Source organism: Heterocephalus glaber, unplaced genomic scaffold, assembly GCF_053883595.1.
Source record: "Heterocephalus glaber isolate CG9 unplaced genomic scaffold, H.glaber_assembly_v1.0 deba00001687, whole genome shotgun sequence".
Taxonomy (NCBI): Eukaryota; Metazoa; Chordata; class Mammalia; order Rodentia; family Bathyergidae; genus Heterocephalus; species Heterocephalus glaber.
The window spans coordinates 19,016,324-19,033,573 of NW_028258412.1; the positions used below are offsets into that span (position 1 = coordinate 19,016,324).

At 57.5% G+C, this 17,250-nt stretch overlaps 1 protein-coding gene across 20 annotated transcripts in view; it reads right to left on the bottom strand.

Moving 5' to 3' along the window:
- The window catches only part of Tpcn1 (two pore segment channel 1), a 67,618-nt gene that overhangs the window by 9,252 nt on the left and 41,116 nt on the right, over positions 1 to 17,250 (bottom strand). For 9 of the 20 annotated variants that reach the window (XM_087198151.1, XM_021257421.2, XM_021257425.2 and 6 more), the window contains 19 exons: positions 17,059 to 17,158; positions 14,685 to 14,801; positions 14,159 to 14,283; positions 13,403 to 13,451; positions 12,968 to 13,031; positions 11,496 to 11,540; positions 9,889 to 9,945; positions 9,764 to 9,817; positions 9,267 to 9,339; positions 8,311 to 8,418; positions 7,291 to 7,362; positions 6,880 to 6,969; positions 5,165 to 5,280; positions 4,631 to 4,705; positions 4,101 to 4,165; positions 3,899 to 3,983; positions 3,459 to 3,598; positions 3,204 to 3,284; positions 124 to 1,974 (listed from right to left, as the gene is read on the bottom strand). In XM_087198151.1, coding sequence (XP_087054277.1) covers positions 1,852 to 1,974; positions 3,204 to 3,284; positions 3,459 to 3,598; positions 3,899 to 3,983; positions 4,101 to 4,165; positions 4,631 to 4,705; positions 5,165 to 5,280; positions 6,880 to 6,969; positions 7,291 to 7,362; positions 8,311 to 8,418; positions 9,267 to 9,339; positions 9,764 to 9,817; positions 9,889 to 9,945; positions 11,496 to 11,540; positions 12,968 to 13,031; positions 13,403 to 13,451; positions 14,159 to 14,283; positions 14,685 to 14,801; positions 17,059 to 17,158 — 1,639 coding nt within the window. In that variant the 3' untranslated portion in view covers positions 124 to 1,851. Of the gene's footprint in view, positions 1 to 123; positions 1,975 to 3,203; positions 3,285 to 3,458; positions 3,599 to 3,702; positions 3,984 to 4,100; positions 4,170 to 4,630; positions 4,706 to 5,164; positions 5,281 to 6,879; positions 6,970 to 7,290; positions 7,363 to 8,310; positions 8,419 to 9,266; positions 9,340 to 9,763; positions 9,818 to 9,888; positions 9,946 to 11,495; positions 11,541 to 12,967; positions 13,032 to 13,402; positions 13,452 to 14,158; positions 14,284 to 14,684; positions 14,802 to 17,058; positions 17,159 to 17,250 lie in introns of those variants that run through there. The other 11 variants (XR_015446218.1, XR_015446217.1, XR_002394520.2 and 8 more) reach the window with 7 other exon arrangements.

The following is a 17,250-nucleotide window of genomic DNA, read 5'->3' on the forward strand; positions in this document are numbered from 1 at the left end:
CTATCCTGACTCTTAACCAGTTCTTTACTGGGGCCAGGGGAGGGGTGCTGAAGGCAGGGGTGAGAAGGGCCATGATGGGCCCCCCACCATATAAACCGGAAGTCATGAGGCGGCAGCCACGTCTACAAAGCACAGGCTCTTTTATTATTAACACGCCAGAGATCCAGAGTCACAGTGGGTTTCTATGTAGCAAATCACCAACATACAAAATCTTACAGCGTTGCTCCCGAGGTCTGTACAAAATGATTGTCCGCGTGGTGTGAAGTAAGGCTGGGGTGGGGGGAGGAGGGGCTGCTGTCCTCCCTGAAGCGCCACGGCCTGTGGGGAGGGCACAGTGCCACTGCCGCCCTGGACAGGCTGTGACCAGGGGTCTGCAGCAAGCTTCGCCTGGTCCTGCTCAGCTGCGACGTGGGGGCGTGGACATCTGAGCTAGATGACATCCCTCGGCCTGGGGCGACACCTGGTGTCAGTGGCCTGTTGACAGTGCTCATCACTGGCTGGAGTCTGCCCCCCCAACGCTACTGCCACCGTGTGTCTGTCTGGTCCTGACCAAGACCAGGCCGGGGACAGAAGGGTGGACTAGCGCCCCCAACAGCACCGAGAATCCCTGGCTCTGTGGGCCAGATGTGCAGGTCTCGGAACCACGACCCCTGGCGAGGCTGCCCCCCCCAGGCCCATTCCAATACATAAAAGGAAAAGGCACCTGGATGTGCAAATAAGGTTCCCTCTCTGGAGAGCAGAGCTCTGGCCCTGCTCTGTTGAGTTCCTGCAGAGGCCAATGGCCCTCAAGAGAGGACGAGGACCATGTCCTCTCCTGACCACCCTGGGAAACAGTGTTTTCCCCAAGGGCTGTACTGAAAACTTGGGACACCCACTCCTCCCTGCTGCAGGGAGAGGGCGCCCAGCCGGCTTCTGGACTAGCCTGGCCCTGGGGTGCTGGAGGGGTTGGGACTGGGACTGCTCCCCTGGAGGCTCTGCCCACCTGGCGGTTGTCCCTCAACTCCACCCTGCGCCCCCTGTCCTACCTTGGCCACACAGATGGCCCACGAGGTACGGGGCACTTGGTTAGTTGGGGGTCGGCCTGAACCTCCTTCTGCAATAACCAATCCTGCCACGGAAAACTCCAGGGTGGGATGAGTCCCCACCATAGCCGCAGCGGGCGTCCCAGCAGTGGCTCCCATCCCCAGTGCACACAGCAGAAGGTCCATTGCAGGAAGAGGACCTGGTGCAGGAGGCCCAGGCAGGAACTGCTCGTATCTTCTCTATCCGGCACTTGGGTCCTGCAGGAGGCTGTTCCAGGAGGATTTCTGGCCACAAAGGCTAAACTAAAGTACATAGAGAGAAGGCTCACAGAGGTGGGACTGAAATGGGTCAACGGCACCTCTTGTCTGCGACTGGCTGCCTGCACCTGACCACTCTCTATGATCTGTAACCTCACTCTCCAGCTTCCTCCCCCAGAGGGACATCCATCCTGTTACATTATCATCTGAGAAATACCGCCACGGTGGGGAGTTCTTTCCTTCCTACTGGTAAGTGGTTTTGTCCCAAAAGCCAGGCATATGCCCGTGGCAAGGTCACAGGGTTAGTAGGAGCTCTGGGTGCGCAGGCCTGGAAGCAGCAGCAGGAAGCCCTGCCTGGCTCAGCCCTGTGGGGTTGGCCCCTTGCAGGCTGTGCCTGTGGCCTCAAGGAGACAGGGCCAGGTGACTGACTGCACGGTGCCTGCTAGTCTGCTCTCGCTGTGTATAAACATGTGCATATATATGCGCGTGTGCTGACGCGGTCTTCCGATACACGGCAGGAAGAGAATACTACTGTGTTATTGCATAGAAGAGATGGCTTCCCGAGCTGGCGCTAGGTGATGGTCTGCGAGCGCTGGCGGCTGCCAGGAGGCTGCTGGGTGGTGGGCACAGTGCCACTGCTGCTGAGCTGCTGCCGCTGGGCCTCCTGCTCCCGAGCGTGCTCCGTGTACCACTCCTAGGGGCAGAGCGTGGCGGGCTGAGGGCGGCCTTCCCTGACGGGCCATGCTGTCTCCACAGCTCCCTCTGCCCTCAGTGGGGTTGCCTCGGAGGCAGAGCCACCGGCCCAGCCCACAGGACTGAGCAGGACTGGGCCCCAGTGTGGAGCAGTGAAGCCTCTTCTCTGTACCCGAGGGTCAGCACCCCTGCTGGTGAAGGGTGCCTGGCACACATTGTCTCTCTTATTCTGAGACGGCCTCAATATGCTGTCCAGGCTGGTTTCAAACTTGTGGCCCTCCTGCCTCAGCCTCCTGAGTAGCTGGGATTATACTACCACGTCTGGCTCATGTCATCTGTGTAATCAGAGATGACCACAGAGCTTCAGAGCTTAAAGAATACTTCAAGCTAGACATGGTAGCACACACTTGTGATCCCAGCATTCAGGAGGCTGAGGCAGGAGGATCGCTATGAGTTTGAGGCCAGCCTGGGCTACATAAGTGAGTTTAAGGCCAGCCTGCACTACACAGTGAGACCCTGTCTCAAAAAACAAACAAACAGGGCCAGGGATTTAGCTCAGTGGTTCCGCCACCTGCCTCACAAGCACAAGGTCCCGAATTCAATCCCCGGTACCAAAAAAAACCACAAAACCAAAAGTTCAGCCAAGCATGGTCGCACCTCCCTGTCATCCCAGCACTCAGGAGGCTGAGACAGGAGGATCTGGAGACTGAGGCATGCCTGACCTATATGTCAAGTTCAAGGCCAGCCTGGACTACATAATGAGAACTTTGTCTCAAAAAGACAGACACACACATGAGAAAAAAGAACAGAGAGGATTTTCAACATGGTGGCCAATATGGAGAGACAGGGAGACTGCCAGGGAAAATACTTGACATCTCTCTTCTCTTAAGACAAAAGCCCCAGAAAATCACGGCACCTAAGTGGCCGGGCGCAGTGGGGCTCAGTCCTTCCGGAAAGTGGGGCACGGCTGCCAGCTCTGGCACATCCTCCCAGACGGCCAGGGCCCAGCTCCTCTCGGTCTCTCCCGAACCCTGCTGTAGTAGCTTTGCCTGCAGCTTGGCTCAGAGCGGGACATGAGGTGCTGCAGGGCCGAGGGGCCACTTGGGGTGGGAGAGCCAGCTCCCCCAGGGCAGAGCCAGGCTCTGAGACGGAGCAGGTCTGGCCCGAGTCCCAGGTGCCCCTGCAGTGTGCCCAGCGATATCTCTGCATCTCTGGGGGAGCAGGGCCTACCTGGATCTCCTCCTGGTACATCTTCAGGCTCAAGTCGCTTTTGGTCCTTGACCTCCGCCCCAGAAACACCAAGGAATTTTGCTAAAGAAGAGCAGAGGCTGCTGCTGGGCTTGGCCACTGCCAGCCCAGACCTGTCCATTCGGGGCCCAGGGCGGTGCCGCTGTGCTCTCCCACCCTGCCGTGCCCGTGAGAGGGCCACCCAAGCGTCTCGACCTCCCAGGGAAGGGAAGGTGCACACAGGCCCGCGCCCCTCACCTGGTACTTCTCCATCTGTGAGAGGGTCTCGAGCAGCTGCGTGACACTGGATGAAGCCCCTCGTGCCCCCCGGTACAGCTCCAAGATGGCCACCAGCTCCTCCTTGGAGATTTCCTTCTCAAGGGTGATGCCGCCATCCACTGTGAGGAGGGAGCTGAGCTCCAAATCTACTCTCCCGGCCCCGCGAAGGCCCGCCCTCCCCTCTCTGGAACGCAGGCATGGTCTGGGGCTGCTCCTTCCTCACCGCAAGCCCTTCCCAAGCCCTGACTCGCACAGGCTTTAGATGGGATTGGGGCAACCACGTGCCAGTCAGCGTTAGAGAAGCAATGCCGGACAGACGAGCTGACTGCCAGGGGCCGGCCCGCCAGACACCAGCCAGCGAGCTGACCCTGCATGGGGATGCACAGACGGATGGACAGACCTAGAGCCGCCCGCCCCACCTTCCGAGTCCTGGCTCTTGCGGCTGTAGTTCATCCGGAAGACGAAGGCCTCCAGGATGAAGGCCACAATGATGGTCATCACCACCTGGCGGAGGGAGGGGCGTCAGCGGCCACGACGCGCACCGCAACAGGGCCGCTAGGGGCGCCCGGGAGACGAGGAAGGAGGAAGGGGAGGAGCCAGGACGCGCCGTGCCCAACCCACCATGGTCACGATGTAGAAGGTCATGAAGTACAGGCGGCTCCAGTGGGAGGTCTGCGAGGTGACGCCTTCCTTCGGGGGATAGGGACACAGACAGTGAGCCTGAGCGCAGACAGCGACCCTGACCTGGCCCGCAGCCTCCACACTACTTGCTACAGCTCCTCTGGCTGTGCAGACTCTCTGGGGTCTAACAGATCCTCCCCAAGGGGTGGCCAAGACCCGACCGCACGCAGGGCCTTAGCCAGCACGGGGATGGAGAAAACATCGACCCTTGCCACACTGCCGCTTTTCCTTTTACAGACTGTGTCACCCAGGCTGGCCCTAAACTCCCAAGCTCAGCAGCCCTCCCACCTCAGCCTCCTAAGTGCCGGACTACAGGAGCTTGCCACCATGCCCGGCCCGCTACACTGCTGACTGAAGTCATCTCCACGCAGCGGGAGACCAGTCAGAGATGCAGGCTGGGGCCTCTCTGGCTGCTGGGGGAGGCAGGGTCAGACACCCCATCCTGCGGGAGGGGGCCCTGCGAGCCTTACCATGATAATGTACCAGTTGTTGACGACTGTGAGCTCGAACAAGGTCACTGTGGAGGGAGGGGACAGAGACACGTCCTGACGGACAGATGGAGGCACTGTGTGACCGCCTGGGCTGCGGGCACGGGAAGATCAGTGGGCGCCCCCTGTGCCTCAACACCCCTGCGGGACCACGGCTGGCTGGGTGCAGATGTGGGGTGTCATGACGGCTCCCCTTTTCTCTCGGGAGCCCGCTCCCCTCCAGCCCAAGTTCATCCGTGGAACCGGGGCACAGAGCAGAGCTGGGGGCCTGAGCTGAGGGCAGCACTTGGGCAGGGTCCCCCACAACTGACACAGTGAGGAGGGGGAGGCACGGACTCCCCCTGCCCCGCTAAGGCCAATGTCCCTCCCTGATGCTGAAATGCACCACGCAAAGGTGTGGCGGCTGAGGGGCCCGGATGGGCCTGAATCTGGGCCCTCCAGCCGGGCCCAGTCACAGGGCTGGGGATGCAGGCCTCGCCGGGCTTGGCGGGGACCAGGGCAGCAGGGCCCACTCACCGAAGCTGTTGAGGATGTTGTCGAAGTTGTTGAGATAGTAGTAGCCCTCCTCCACCACTGTCTTGTCACCCACGGTGTGGTTGAGCCAGCGGTAGGCATCGGCCACTGTGCTGGTGCTGGTGGGGGCGGGGCAAGACAGGAGCGGTCAAAAGGTCATGGGCCCAGGCTGGGGATTTAGCTCAGTGGTTCCGGGGCCTGCCTTGCAAGCGCAAGGTCCCGAGTTCGATCCCCGGTACCAAAAAAAAAAAAAGGTCACGGGTCCCTCTCCCCTCGGCAGAGGGCACCTAGGTGAGGCAAGGCCTCAGGTCTTTCCTGCCCTTGCCCCCCAGCTCCCGCGGGTCCTGCCTGCTGGGAGCCCCACGTGCCCATCCCTGCCAGCTCCGGGACATCCCTGCAGATCTGCGCCATCCCCTGGCAGCTCTGTGCTGGGGGCTCTGCTCTCCAGCTTCCTGCAGGAGGGAGAGGCCACTGTCTCCTCCAGACCCCCCCAACTTCTGGGAGGCTCCTGAGTCTGGACTGGCACCAGCTCCAGGCAGAGGATGCCCCCTCACCAGGTCTGGTGCTCTGCCTCGGCGCGCCCTGTGTTTGGATGGCTCCCCCCATTTCAAGGAGACCTCATCTGCCACTCTCAGGAGGCACAGCTGCAGGTTGAACCTGGAACTTTCCACTGAGCTGCAAACCTGGCCATTATTTAGTAATTGACACTGGGTCTTGCTGACTTGCCCAGGCTGGGCTCAAACCTGTGGTCCTCCTGTCTCAGCCTTCCAGAGCACTGGGATTATTACAAGTATGTGTCACTATACCCAGCTCCCGCTCACTCTTTTTTTTTTTGCTATGCAGTTCAGGCTGGCCTTGAACTCACTATGTACCCCAGGATGACCCTGAACTCGCAGTGATCCTCCTGCCTTAGCCTCCTGACTGCTGGGATTACAGGTGTGTGTCACCACACTCAACTACCTGCCCATTCTTTATGGTTAAATTCTATACTGCTGATGCATCTAAGAGTGGGCCACCAGCAGCAGGCTCAGTAGTCAGGCTCTTGGGCCTTTTGCCAAGTCGACAGTGGCTACCATGTGAGGATGTCTGGGATGGGATGTCTGGGATGCACATGTGGGGAAGGCCCTCTGGGTTTTGATGCACTCTACAGTTTGTGACCCACTGCTATGGCTCTGGTCCCCAGCCTGGTGTGACACTCCAAGTGGCTGCAGTGTCAGCACTCAGGGTCACAGGGACCCACTTAAAAAGAGGACACGGGCTGGGGATTTAGCTCAGTGGTTCCGCCACCTGCCTCGCAGGTGCAAGGTCCCGAGTTCGATCCCCGGTACCAAAAAAAGAAAAGAGGACACAGAATGAGAAGGGCGCCGAGTACGTGACCTCACCACAGTGGCGAGGGGTGAGGGGCAGGGACAGGAGGCCATGGGACAGCTTCCTGTGTGTGTCTGCTCCTAACACGCTGCCTGGAAAAACCTGTCCTTGACTGGTCCCCGGCCACTCCTGGAGAGGAGAGTGGGGGCAGCATGGGACTTGGGCCTCTGGCCCTGCAGAAGGAGGAGGCTTCGGGGAGCTGATGGCAGCGAGGATCCTGACTCTGCCTGGGGGACACAGATCCACCCAACACCCTCACCCCTAGACCTTCGCCCAGGCCCCTTGCCTGCACCTGAGATACAAGCCCCAGCCCAGAGCTTCCCAGGGATGCCCAGGCCCTGGCCACTCACTTGCAGCAGTTGGGGTAGAGGAGTCCGCAGAAGAACTCCATGCCCACGATGGCGAAGGAGTAGTAGAAGATGAGCAGCGTGAGGCCTAGGCTGGGGACAGGCCAGAGGGGTAGTGAGTGAGGGTGGAGGGTGGGTCACCCTGGGTGCCCTGGAGTGGAGATCCGCCTTTTACCTGTGGCGCTGCCTCCCCAGGAGCCTTACCTGTGAACCAGACACAGTGGTGGTGAGTAAGCCGCAGCCCTGCCCACACACAGGTATTCCAGAGGGGCAGTGGAGAGGACACAGGTCTCCTCTGGACCCACCAGGCCCCCGGGTCTAGCCCTTTCCAGGGCTCCTCCCGCGCCGCCCCCTCAGCTCCCATCCGGACCAGACGCTCACGGTGCCAGACTATGGGCCGAGGCAGGGCAGTACCTGGCCATCCGCGGCAGCAGCTCAAACATGGTGTCCAGCACGTTGCGGTATCGCTTCTTCAGTTTGAACAGCCTGGGCGAGGGAAGGGCTCCAGTCAAGGTAGACGCCTGGGCCACCTGCCTTTTGCCGTGGGCCAGAGGCCTCGGGGACGGTGCAGCCCTGTACTGGGGATGGCACCCTGGGCCTCACACACACCTGGCAAGCTCTACCACTGAGCCACACCGCCAGCCCTTTCTTTGTTTTTTGAGACAGGTCTCACTAAATCACATAGGTTGGCCTCAAACCTACAGTCTTCCTGCCTCGGCCTCTGGTGCTGGAACGATGGGTGTGTGCCACCACACCAGGCTTCCCCACAGTGCCTTATGTGGTCACCTTATGTGGTCACAAGGTGAGTGGCAGTGACTGCCAGTTTACAAATAAGGCAGGCAGCTCAGAGAGGGCTGAGGCCTTGCTCCAGATGGCAAGGCAAACCCAGGAAAGAGGTGCCGATGCCCACAGCTACAGAGAAGCTCATCGCTAACGAGCAGGTGGCAGTGTGCTTAGAACAGACATGCAGGCCACCAGCGTGGGTAGCAGGGCAGCAGGCTCTTCCTCTAGAGACTGGACCCAGAGGGGATGGGGCAGTGGGCACAGGTGGGACCCTAAGGACAGGAGCCCCTGTGAGCCTAGTCAGGAAGAGGTGCCGTGGATGGGGCAGGGCCCCGCTGACTCCCCACAGGGTCCCTGAGAAAAGGGGGCCAGGAAAGCGCGAGGGGTCTGGAGGTTCCTGCTGAGCCGAGTTTTCTGGGGTCTGACTGGGCATCGTGGCCATGGTGGGTCCCACCACGGGCAGAGTTCCCAGGAGCCAGGAGCTGGGTGGCTCGGCCTGTCAGGGGTGCCGGGGGCCAGGGATGTGGGCGCAGCCTGCATCTCATGGGACACCCCACCCCTGCTCTGTGACAGACTGCAGATCTGAGTCTCCTGTCTGCTCTGGGTCACCTCCCAGGCCAGTCCCAGGGGTGACCCCGCTCTGCCCATCACCTCAGCAGCTGGAGGGGACGCAGGACCACGATGAAGTAGAAGGGCTCCATGTTGAGGGCCAGGGCCAGCAGGCCCAAGAAGGCGAACACTGTGACAGAGAAGTCGAACCTGGGCAGGGGAAGAAGCCATAGTCAGCTCAGCAGCCCCTGGGGCTCATGTCCTTGCCACCCCCCACCCCAACCCCCCGCCACACACTGCCCTGCTGCCCCAGGGTCCCTGGGGTGGAGGGGCCAGTCCCAGGCACAGCATGGCTTTCGAAGTCAGGGCTTGGGGCTGACCCCTGGGCACAGATGCCCGGGAACCTGTCCAGTGGGGGAATGAGATCCAGCACCGGACACTTCTGGTCACCCTGGCCATGCAGCTCCCAGGACACTGGGGGAAGAGGTGGGACTTCTGGAGGGCCCAGCAGAAAGGACAGAAGCCTGTCTCTACACACGCAAGAACATATCCTTGCCAGTCTTGTGTGTGCGGTGCTGGGTAGCTCTCTGCCGCTAACCTTTCCCTTCAAACCCATTTTTACTTTTACTTTTATTTTTTTTGAGACAGGTTCTCATTGTGTTGCCCTGGAAGGCCTTGAACTCCTGGGCTCAAGTGACCCTTCTACCTCAGCCTCCTGTGTAGCGGGGACTGCAGGCGCACACTAATGCCCTTTGGTAACCAGTAACTTTTATGCTCATGACCCAGGGCCTGAGTGCAGGTGAGTGCAGCGACAGGGAAAAGGGCAGCATGGCTCTCTACTCTGCTAACCAAGGGAGGTGGTGGTGCCTTCTCTGGGTGCTGTGGTTTAGCAGAGCAGGAAGAGCTTAGTGACTCCTGCCGAGCCTGTCTGGGGAACCTTGGGGCTACTTCCCGGGGGACAGCTAGGGCAGCTGAGTGAGGTCTCGAGCCAGGTCAGAACCGCAGCAGGTGGACAGCAGGAGCAGGGTGCCAGCCGGGAGGGCTGAAGAGTCACTCACAGGTTCCATCCGGAGGACAGGTACTCCACAGGGCCGAAGCCGGCCACCTTCAGGAACAGCTCCACCCCATAGACTGCGGGCAGGAGGAGCAGTCAGCATTGTGCCCTCGGCCTCTCCCTCAGGCCCAGCTTGGGTCCGGGTCCAGATGACACCCCCACCCCAGGGGACAGCAGGCACTGCAGTGGAGGATGGGGCCACCTGCTGGGGCAGAGGCACCGTGGCCCCTCTTCAAGGACAGCCTGCCCTGTCTGTCCCTTGGACAGACCCCTGTGCACCTCTCCTGTGCCAGGTTTAGTGCTGGGCACTACAAGGAGCAGGACTGGGTGGTGCCTGCTGGCACAGAGCTTAGAGTCTGGACAAGGAATCAGGGTGGATCTGGGCTTGAAACCAGGGTGAGGCAAAATCAGACTGCACTTCCGATCCTTCCCCTTGAGGCTCTGTAGGGAAGAGCCGCAAGATGCCTACACTGTGGCAGCCCTCCCAGCCAGGACACTCACTGGTGAGAAAGACAAGGTAGCTCCAGGGCACGTGCTTGGGGAAGAAGTTCCCGCCTGCAAGACAGACAGCAGCTGAGGGTGAGACCAGTCTCAGCAGGGCCACAGTCCCCAGGGCAGTCGCTCACCCTTCAGCATGAATGTCTCCACCAGGATCCACATCCCGTTCACTGCCACTACCAAGTCTGAAAGAGACCGTGAGAAACACAGGACAGGCAGGTTTGCAAATATGCCGGACATGGCCGCTGCCCTGGTTAATTCCCAGGGAGCTCTGTGCTTGTGGAGGACAGGGCTGCCCCACATGCCCGTTTCATGGGTGTTTCCTCCTGCTCATGCTCTTTCTAGGAGCTGAATCAACTGGGGGTTTCCTTTAGGAACAAAAGAAACACAGTTGGGGATGGTGCTGCATATGCCTGTCATCTCAGCATGCTGGGAGGCTGAGACAGGAGGGTGGTAAGTTCAAGCCCTGCTTGGGTGAGTCAGTGAGACACTGGGTCCAAAGAAAAAGATTGGCTGGGGATGTAGCTCAGGGCAAAGGCCCTGGGCTCAACCTCCAGTATCACAAAGAAAGGAAAAAAGAAAAAGAAAGAAAGAAAGAAAGAAAGAAAGAAAGAAAGAAAGAAAGAAAGAAAGTCAGTCAAATGTGTGGCCTGAGGCTAAGTGACCTGAGGGTGTGTTCCCAGAGTGACATTCCTAGTAATTATGTCATTGGGATTGCTATTCTAAAACTGGGATAAAGCAAATGAGTAACTATTCATGTTCTTGGGAGCCTAGCTTTGAACAGATCAGATTGACAGGTAAAATCCTGTCCTGAATCTGAAGTACCAGGGTGAACACACAATACAGTTTCTTACAAAGGGGAGAAACAATAACCAATCCCCACCAGCAAGCACCCTAGCACCTCAGGTTGTGGTCTCTAAACACCACTTCCAGCTGGGCCCCTGAAAGGCGGAATCCGGCTGTGCCTGTAGCTCAGCCCAGACTGAGGAGAGTGCTTTCCATGCTGACACGCAGGCAAGCACTGGTCACTGTGGCCGCTGGGCACTTGAAACACGATGAGTAACTGTATTATTTTTCTTTTAGTTAGACTAAATGGTTTTTTTGGTTTTTTTTGGTACCGCGGATCAAACTCAGGACCTTGCACTTGCAAGGCAGGCACCAAAACCACTGAGCTAAATCCCCGGTGCAAGTTAGACTAAATGTAAAGAGCCACATGAGGCCAGTGTGTCAGACACGGCAGATTTCAGGAAGTGAGTTCCATGGGATAAGCAAACCCAGAAAAAGGGCACAGCATGCTGTTTTCTCATCTGGATATTCCAAGAGGGAGCAAAGGGATGGAAGAGGAGCATGCAGGTTGCAACAGACCTAGGATACAAATCAACCAATCACACACTGCGGTTCTGAATTTGCTGCCAAAGCTCCAGCCGGAGGGCAGGGTCTGGATGGCCCTGTGCTGGGTGTGCTTAGGCTTGGATAATCTCCTCCCCTATTTCAGACAAGCCAGGGTCTTTTTCCTTTTTGTTTTTTTTGTACGTCACTGAGGCTGGACCCCAGGCCTCAGGCTCACTAAGCACCTGCTCTACCACTGCACCACACCCTCAGCCCCATGCCTGGCATTTTCTATAATAAAAAAGTCAGGAACGTGACCGCAGGCCTCATCTCTCGCTTCTCTGCTGTCTAGAAGGGCTCAGGGCTCAGCAGGAAGAGGGCCCAGGGTGGATCAGCGCACACTTACACATGAAATACTGGAAGGCCTTGGACTGCACCAGGATATTAATTCCTGTTTGAAGAGAAGAAATGTTAACATCGGAATTTCGTATGCAAGAACACATCCCCCAACCAAAATTCATGCATGTGGCAACTGGGGTACTGGCGGAAGCAGTGACGAAGGACGGCGACAAAGCACAGGCCTACAGCAACACCTGAACCATGGCTCAGAGCCTGGACAACCCAGGGGACCTGGTCCCAACACGGAGCAGAGAGAAGCTTGGTACTACTACCCAAGTGGCATGAAAAGCCCTCAGAGAACAAGGGATGTGAGCTGGGACTGGCACACCTTAGTGCCAACTTCTTGGGAGGCTCAGGAAGGCCACTTCAACCCGGGAAGCTGAGGCCTGCCTGGGCAGCACAGCAAGACTTTGTCTCAAAAAAGAAGCAGGGGGTGGGGGGACATAACAGCTGTGCCCAAGGACCTCGCTGTGGAGACTGTAACATCTTTACTTTTTTTTTTTTTTTTTTTTTTTTGGTACCAGGGATCGAACTCCGGTCCTTGTGCTTGCGCAGCAGGCGGTGAAACCACTGAGCTAAATCCCCAGCCCAACATCTTTACTCTTGTGATAATGGTCCAGACCAAGGCTTCCAGCTTTTTGCCCAAGAACCTCCCTGTGGGTTGAACATATTTCCACACAGAACTTCAAACCTGGCACTGAACTAAGGGGCACTGGTAGGTAAACAAGATGAGCATCTGACTGAAAAATCTCCAAGTTCAGACTGTCCATGCATTATGCTAGGCCCCATGTACACTACCCAGACGGTCTGCCAAAAAAGGAGGGTAAAACACATTACTGGACAGAAAGGCAGGTTACAGAGAGACTGTGTAATGTAACCCCACTGCTGTTTTAAAATGCACAGAAAACAAAAAGAAAAAAATTAAAAAATTAAATACACAGAAAGGCTGTGCATGGTGGCACATGCCTAAAATTCCAGCACTTGGGAGGCTGAGGCAGGAAGATCACCACAAGTTTGAGACCAGCCTGGACTACACAGTGAGACCTTGTCTCAAAATACAAAAAAGAAGACACAGAAAACCATCTAGCAGAAAGAAGAAGGAAGCACATCAGAGAATTAACAGTGGCTGCCATCTTGGGGGAAGAGATTTTCATTTTCTTCTAAGTATCTTTCTAACATTTCTCCGGTGGGCCCCTTTGCTTGGTGTTTCTCCTGCAGTGCGGGGTGTGTGTGTGTGTGTGTGTGTGTGTGGAACCCAGGGCCTCCTGCACGTGGGGGAGGCAGGCGCTGTCCCTGGGCCACGCCTCAGCCCCTGGGTTTTGAGTTAGTGATGCGGATCCTTCCTGGCTCATGTTCTGCCATCACTTCCCTGCTCACAATCACACTCATGGCTTCTCTCCGCATGCACACACGTGTGCACACTTGCACACACAGCCTCTGACCTGCCCCAGCCACGCGCCCACCAGGGCTCAGCCTCACCCTTGAAGATGAGGAAGGCCGTCCTGGGGAGCTCGTCGAACCAGTGCTCGCGGTTTCTCTTGGCCTGCAGGGAACAGTGAGTCAGGGAGGGAGGGGCCAGGACCCTCCTGCCTTCTGCCCGCCCAGCTGCACTGGGGGTGGCAGAACACACAGGGATCTAAGTGACAACGCCACGGACACGCCCTGTCATACTGCTGAAGTCACCCTGGGTGGGGACTACTGACCCTGGGGGCCCGGCCAGCCCTGGGAAGGTTCGGTCACGTGGCTGATGTCACCCAGGACCCCGGGCCTGCCCAAGACTCAATGCTCCGAAGCCCAATCCCACTCCCAGTGAGGCAGGTGCACCTGGCCCCGCTGGGCCCAGCCGAGGCTCTCACTCAGGGACACACCTGGAGCTCCAGCCACCTGCCCTGCCTGTCTCCTGGGAGCACTCACCTTCCACTTCAGGGTGGCGATTTCATAGATGTCACAGAAGTCCTCCAAGCTGTTGTATGCAAAGCAAAAAGGCGGGACAGTCCCGGCACAACCGCTGGGCTTCGCCCCCACCTTTGCTGCCCAGGGTACCTCTAGGGGCACAGGGGCACCCATGCTGGGACTATGGGGCCCTGGGGTCCCCGCCTGCAGAATCCTGAGCCCCTGTCTTCCAGGGATGAGCGTGACTCACTCCTCTCGGTCACAAAGACCTCTTAGTCCCCAGGAGGGGCAGCCCTGGAGCTCAGCCGTGCTGAGACCAGAGACCCTGCCTCTTCCGGTGCAGGCTGCACGTAAGGGACTGACGGTGCCCCAGTCTACACAACCGGTACTCCACGGGGCAGGCTGCCTGTCCCACTGGGCTTGAGGGTGAGTGGTTGCTGGGTGGCCCCTCTCACAGGCAAACATTCCTGTCCTTTTTTCCTCATGTTAAATTGCTAAATTGCCCAGGCTGGGCTTCAACTTTCAATTCTCCTGCCTCAGCTTCCCAGTGCTGGGATTACAGGTGTGCACCACCATGCCCGGCTCAAACATCCCTTTTCTATCAAGCTGCCCAGAAAAGGATTTCAGTAGGACTTTTGTGGCTGGCAAAGAAGAATCCAGATGAACACAACTGCCACACATAAGCAGCTCTGTGAGGAAAACTTGAGGCTCCAGAGACTTCCTCACCCTAGCTCCCTCGCCCGATGTCTGCCCTGCCCCACCTGGCATCACTCTCACCTCAGCAGAGGTTTGTTGCTCTGATTTAGGGCCTTGAAAGTCAGGAAGCGCTCCCGGGCACTCATCCGGGGCTTGTAGAAGCGCATCAGGCCTTCGAACTGCCTGTAGGAAATGCCTGAGGGCCGCTGGGGAGAGACCCCACGTGAGGGATCAGAACCCTGGGCCTGTGCCCAACATGAGGGCCCAGGGGTTGTTCATTCTCCCAAGGGCAAGACTGCTATTTCTGGCTGGGCCTAGTGGTGCCCGCCTGTAATCCCAGCACTGTGGGAGGCTGAGGCAGGAGGATCATAAGTTCAAGGCCAGCCTGAGCAACTTAGTCTTAGAGAGACCCTGTGTCAAAATTTAAAAATACATAAGGCCTGGGGGTGTAGCTCAGTGCGATGGTCCTGGGTTGAATCCCCAATACAGGAAAACAAACAAACTGTTGCTTGTGAAGTTGCTGGCCCCTGCTGCGTCAGGGGCTGCTCTGGGCAGGAAAGGACAGAGCTGCCCGCCCAGCCCAAGCCCTTCCTGGACCACTCCCTACCCGCTGGCTGGTGAGCAGGCGGAAGGCATGCTGGATGGCAGTTCGCTTATGCAGCAGCAGAGACTTGAACTTGCGCTTCTCGATGTCATTGAAGGTGTCGAACACCACGGCCAGGAGCTGGGAGGGAAGCAGAGAGTCCTGGGTGCCTTGTGGGGGCCTGGAGCCGTTGCAGGGGGCACCCTGGGCTGGGCTCCGAGTGGCAGCCGCAATGCAGCTCATTTTCGCCCTTCCCTCTAAAGACACTGTACTTGGATTCCCCAGCATCCTCCTGTCCTTACCTCCAGTTTGTCCTTGGCCAGGCAGAGGACAGATCAGGGGCGAGGAGATGGGCAAGAGGAACAGCCTGGGTTCTCAGTGCCCTGTGTCCCTCCTCCCAACCAAGCAGGAAGGGACAGAGTGCCCGATGTTTCCCCCTCTTATCCTGATGCTTCTTGGGGGTAACTGCTTTATGGGCGGCCCCAGACCCAAGGAGAAGGAGGAGGCCTCAGCCGAGGAAGGAGCGCCCAGAGCTGCCGAAGCCCACACTGCAAATTGGGGCCCTGGGCTGCATCATCAGAGGACACAGGGAGGGTGAGGAAGAAGCCCAAACAGTCTTTTCAGGAACACCCTCTTTCAAAACGTTTGGAGGGAACTCTTGTTCCTTCCACCCCTTCAAAGTGGCCCCCTACTTTATGTGAGCTGAAGGTGGACAAACTTTTCTGGAACAGGAGGCCAGATGGTTTCTGTTATAAGTACTCAACCCCCAGCCATAATGATGAAACCAGCCACAGACCTGAGTATACAAATGGGCATGGCTGTGTGCCAATAAAACTTTATTTATAAAAACGGGCTGAGAGCTGGATCTGCCCAGCAGGCCCTTGTTTGTTGGCCCCTGCCCCAGATTTTCCTAGCTTGTGGTATTATGATATATCTAGATCAGATTTTATTTTGCAGTACAGGGAATTGAACCCCAAGGCAGGTCATAAAACTCTAATTGGCCCTGAACTATCTAGGAGCTGGCCATACAATACTCTCCAACCTTCCCTCCTGAGATCACAGGCTGTGGGACCCTCCACATGCCACAGGGGGCCCTGTCTGATGCCCTGGGGGAGGCAGGACACACGTAGAGCTGCAAACGCTGAAGCAGACAGGTCTCACGGGCGCCCTGCCCAGCCTGATAGCCGAGAGCACACTCTCGCCATCCAGTCCCATGTACCCATGGTGTCCCTGCTTCGATCAAGCCTCCCACACCAGGAAGCCTCCAGGAAAACTCAGCTGGGCGTGGTGGTGCACACCTGTAATCCCACCACTCAGGAGACTGAGACAGGAGAATGGAAAGTCTAAACCTAGAGTAGACAACTTAGTGATTTAGCGAGACCCTGCCTCAAAATTTTAAAATTTTACAAAGGTCTGAGGCTGTAACTCAGTGCCAGGGCTCAGGGTTCAATCCCTAGTCCTGGGAGAGCTTCCGGACCACTGAGCACACAGTGGCCCCCGCAGGTGGTGCCTGAGGAGGCTAAGGAAGCTCTGTGTGCCTCCCCCAAGCCTTGCCTGAGACGCCCTCCATGACAAAGTGGCCGTGTCTCCTGGGTCCTGAGAGCTGTTCCCGCAAATTCACTGAAGTCTGAGGGCAGTGGGACATACTGCCACACACTCCTTTTCAGTTTTGCAGAATTAAAAAAAGAAAATATCTTCTTTCTTTCTTAAAGACTGCAAAGTGTTAGGAGATCTCACAAATCTACCCAGAGAAAGTGTTTTCCATTTCTACAGCAGGCTGACAGTGGCGACCAGTGTTAACAATGCTTTTCAAAAGTTTACCAAAAAAACGCACGCACTGGGCCATAGCTCAGGGGTGAGTGCTTGCCTAGCATGAGTGAGGTCCTGGGTTTCATCCCCAGCATCTCAGAAGGGAACAAGCTAATCCCACAGAACAGATATAAAGCCTCTCTCTGGCGACTCTGGCACTGACACATGGCCTTGGCAGTGGCCAGGACCTTCGATGTTGGGAAACCTGCTCGGTGACAGCCATGCCTCTGCCGACACCTCCAGAGGTCTCTGCACGTGCAGGGACTTTACACTCTATGTCAGATTTCCCAGTGCAATGATAAACAGAGTGGAAATCAATTCAAAGATGTCCTGGTACATGGACATAGGAAGGCGGGGTGGCTGGGTTGGGCCCTGAGCTGGGTCCCTCGGTGACATCTTCAGTTTCTTTGTCTATTCTTTGAGAATCATAATCATAACAGAACCACCAGGGCAGGGGCGTTACATCATTTCATCTGTGCTCATGCCAGGCTAAGTCTGGACAACTACTTTCCCCACGATACCATGGCTCACTGGGTCTGGGATGTCCCACCCAGAGGCTGATGGCAGGCCGTCGTGGTACAACATTTACCAGGTTCATGATGAAGTAGAGCTCGATGGACAGGTACACGATGAAGAAGACACAGGACCACGGGTTGCGGGAATAGGAGGGCATCATCACGTCTGGGAAGCTGCAGTGGCAGAGGGTTACCCGCCACCCGAGGCCACCCACCTCCGTCTCCTCCAGGGACAGCCCCCTTGTCTGCCTTCCTGTGTCCCCAGC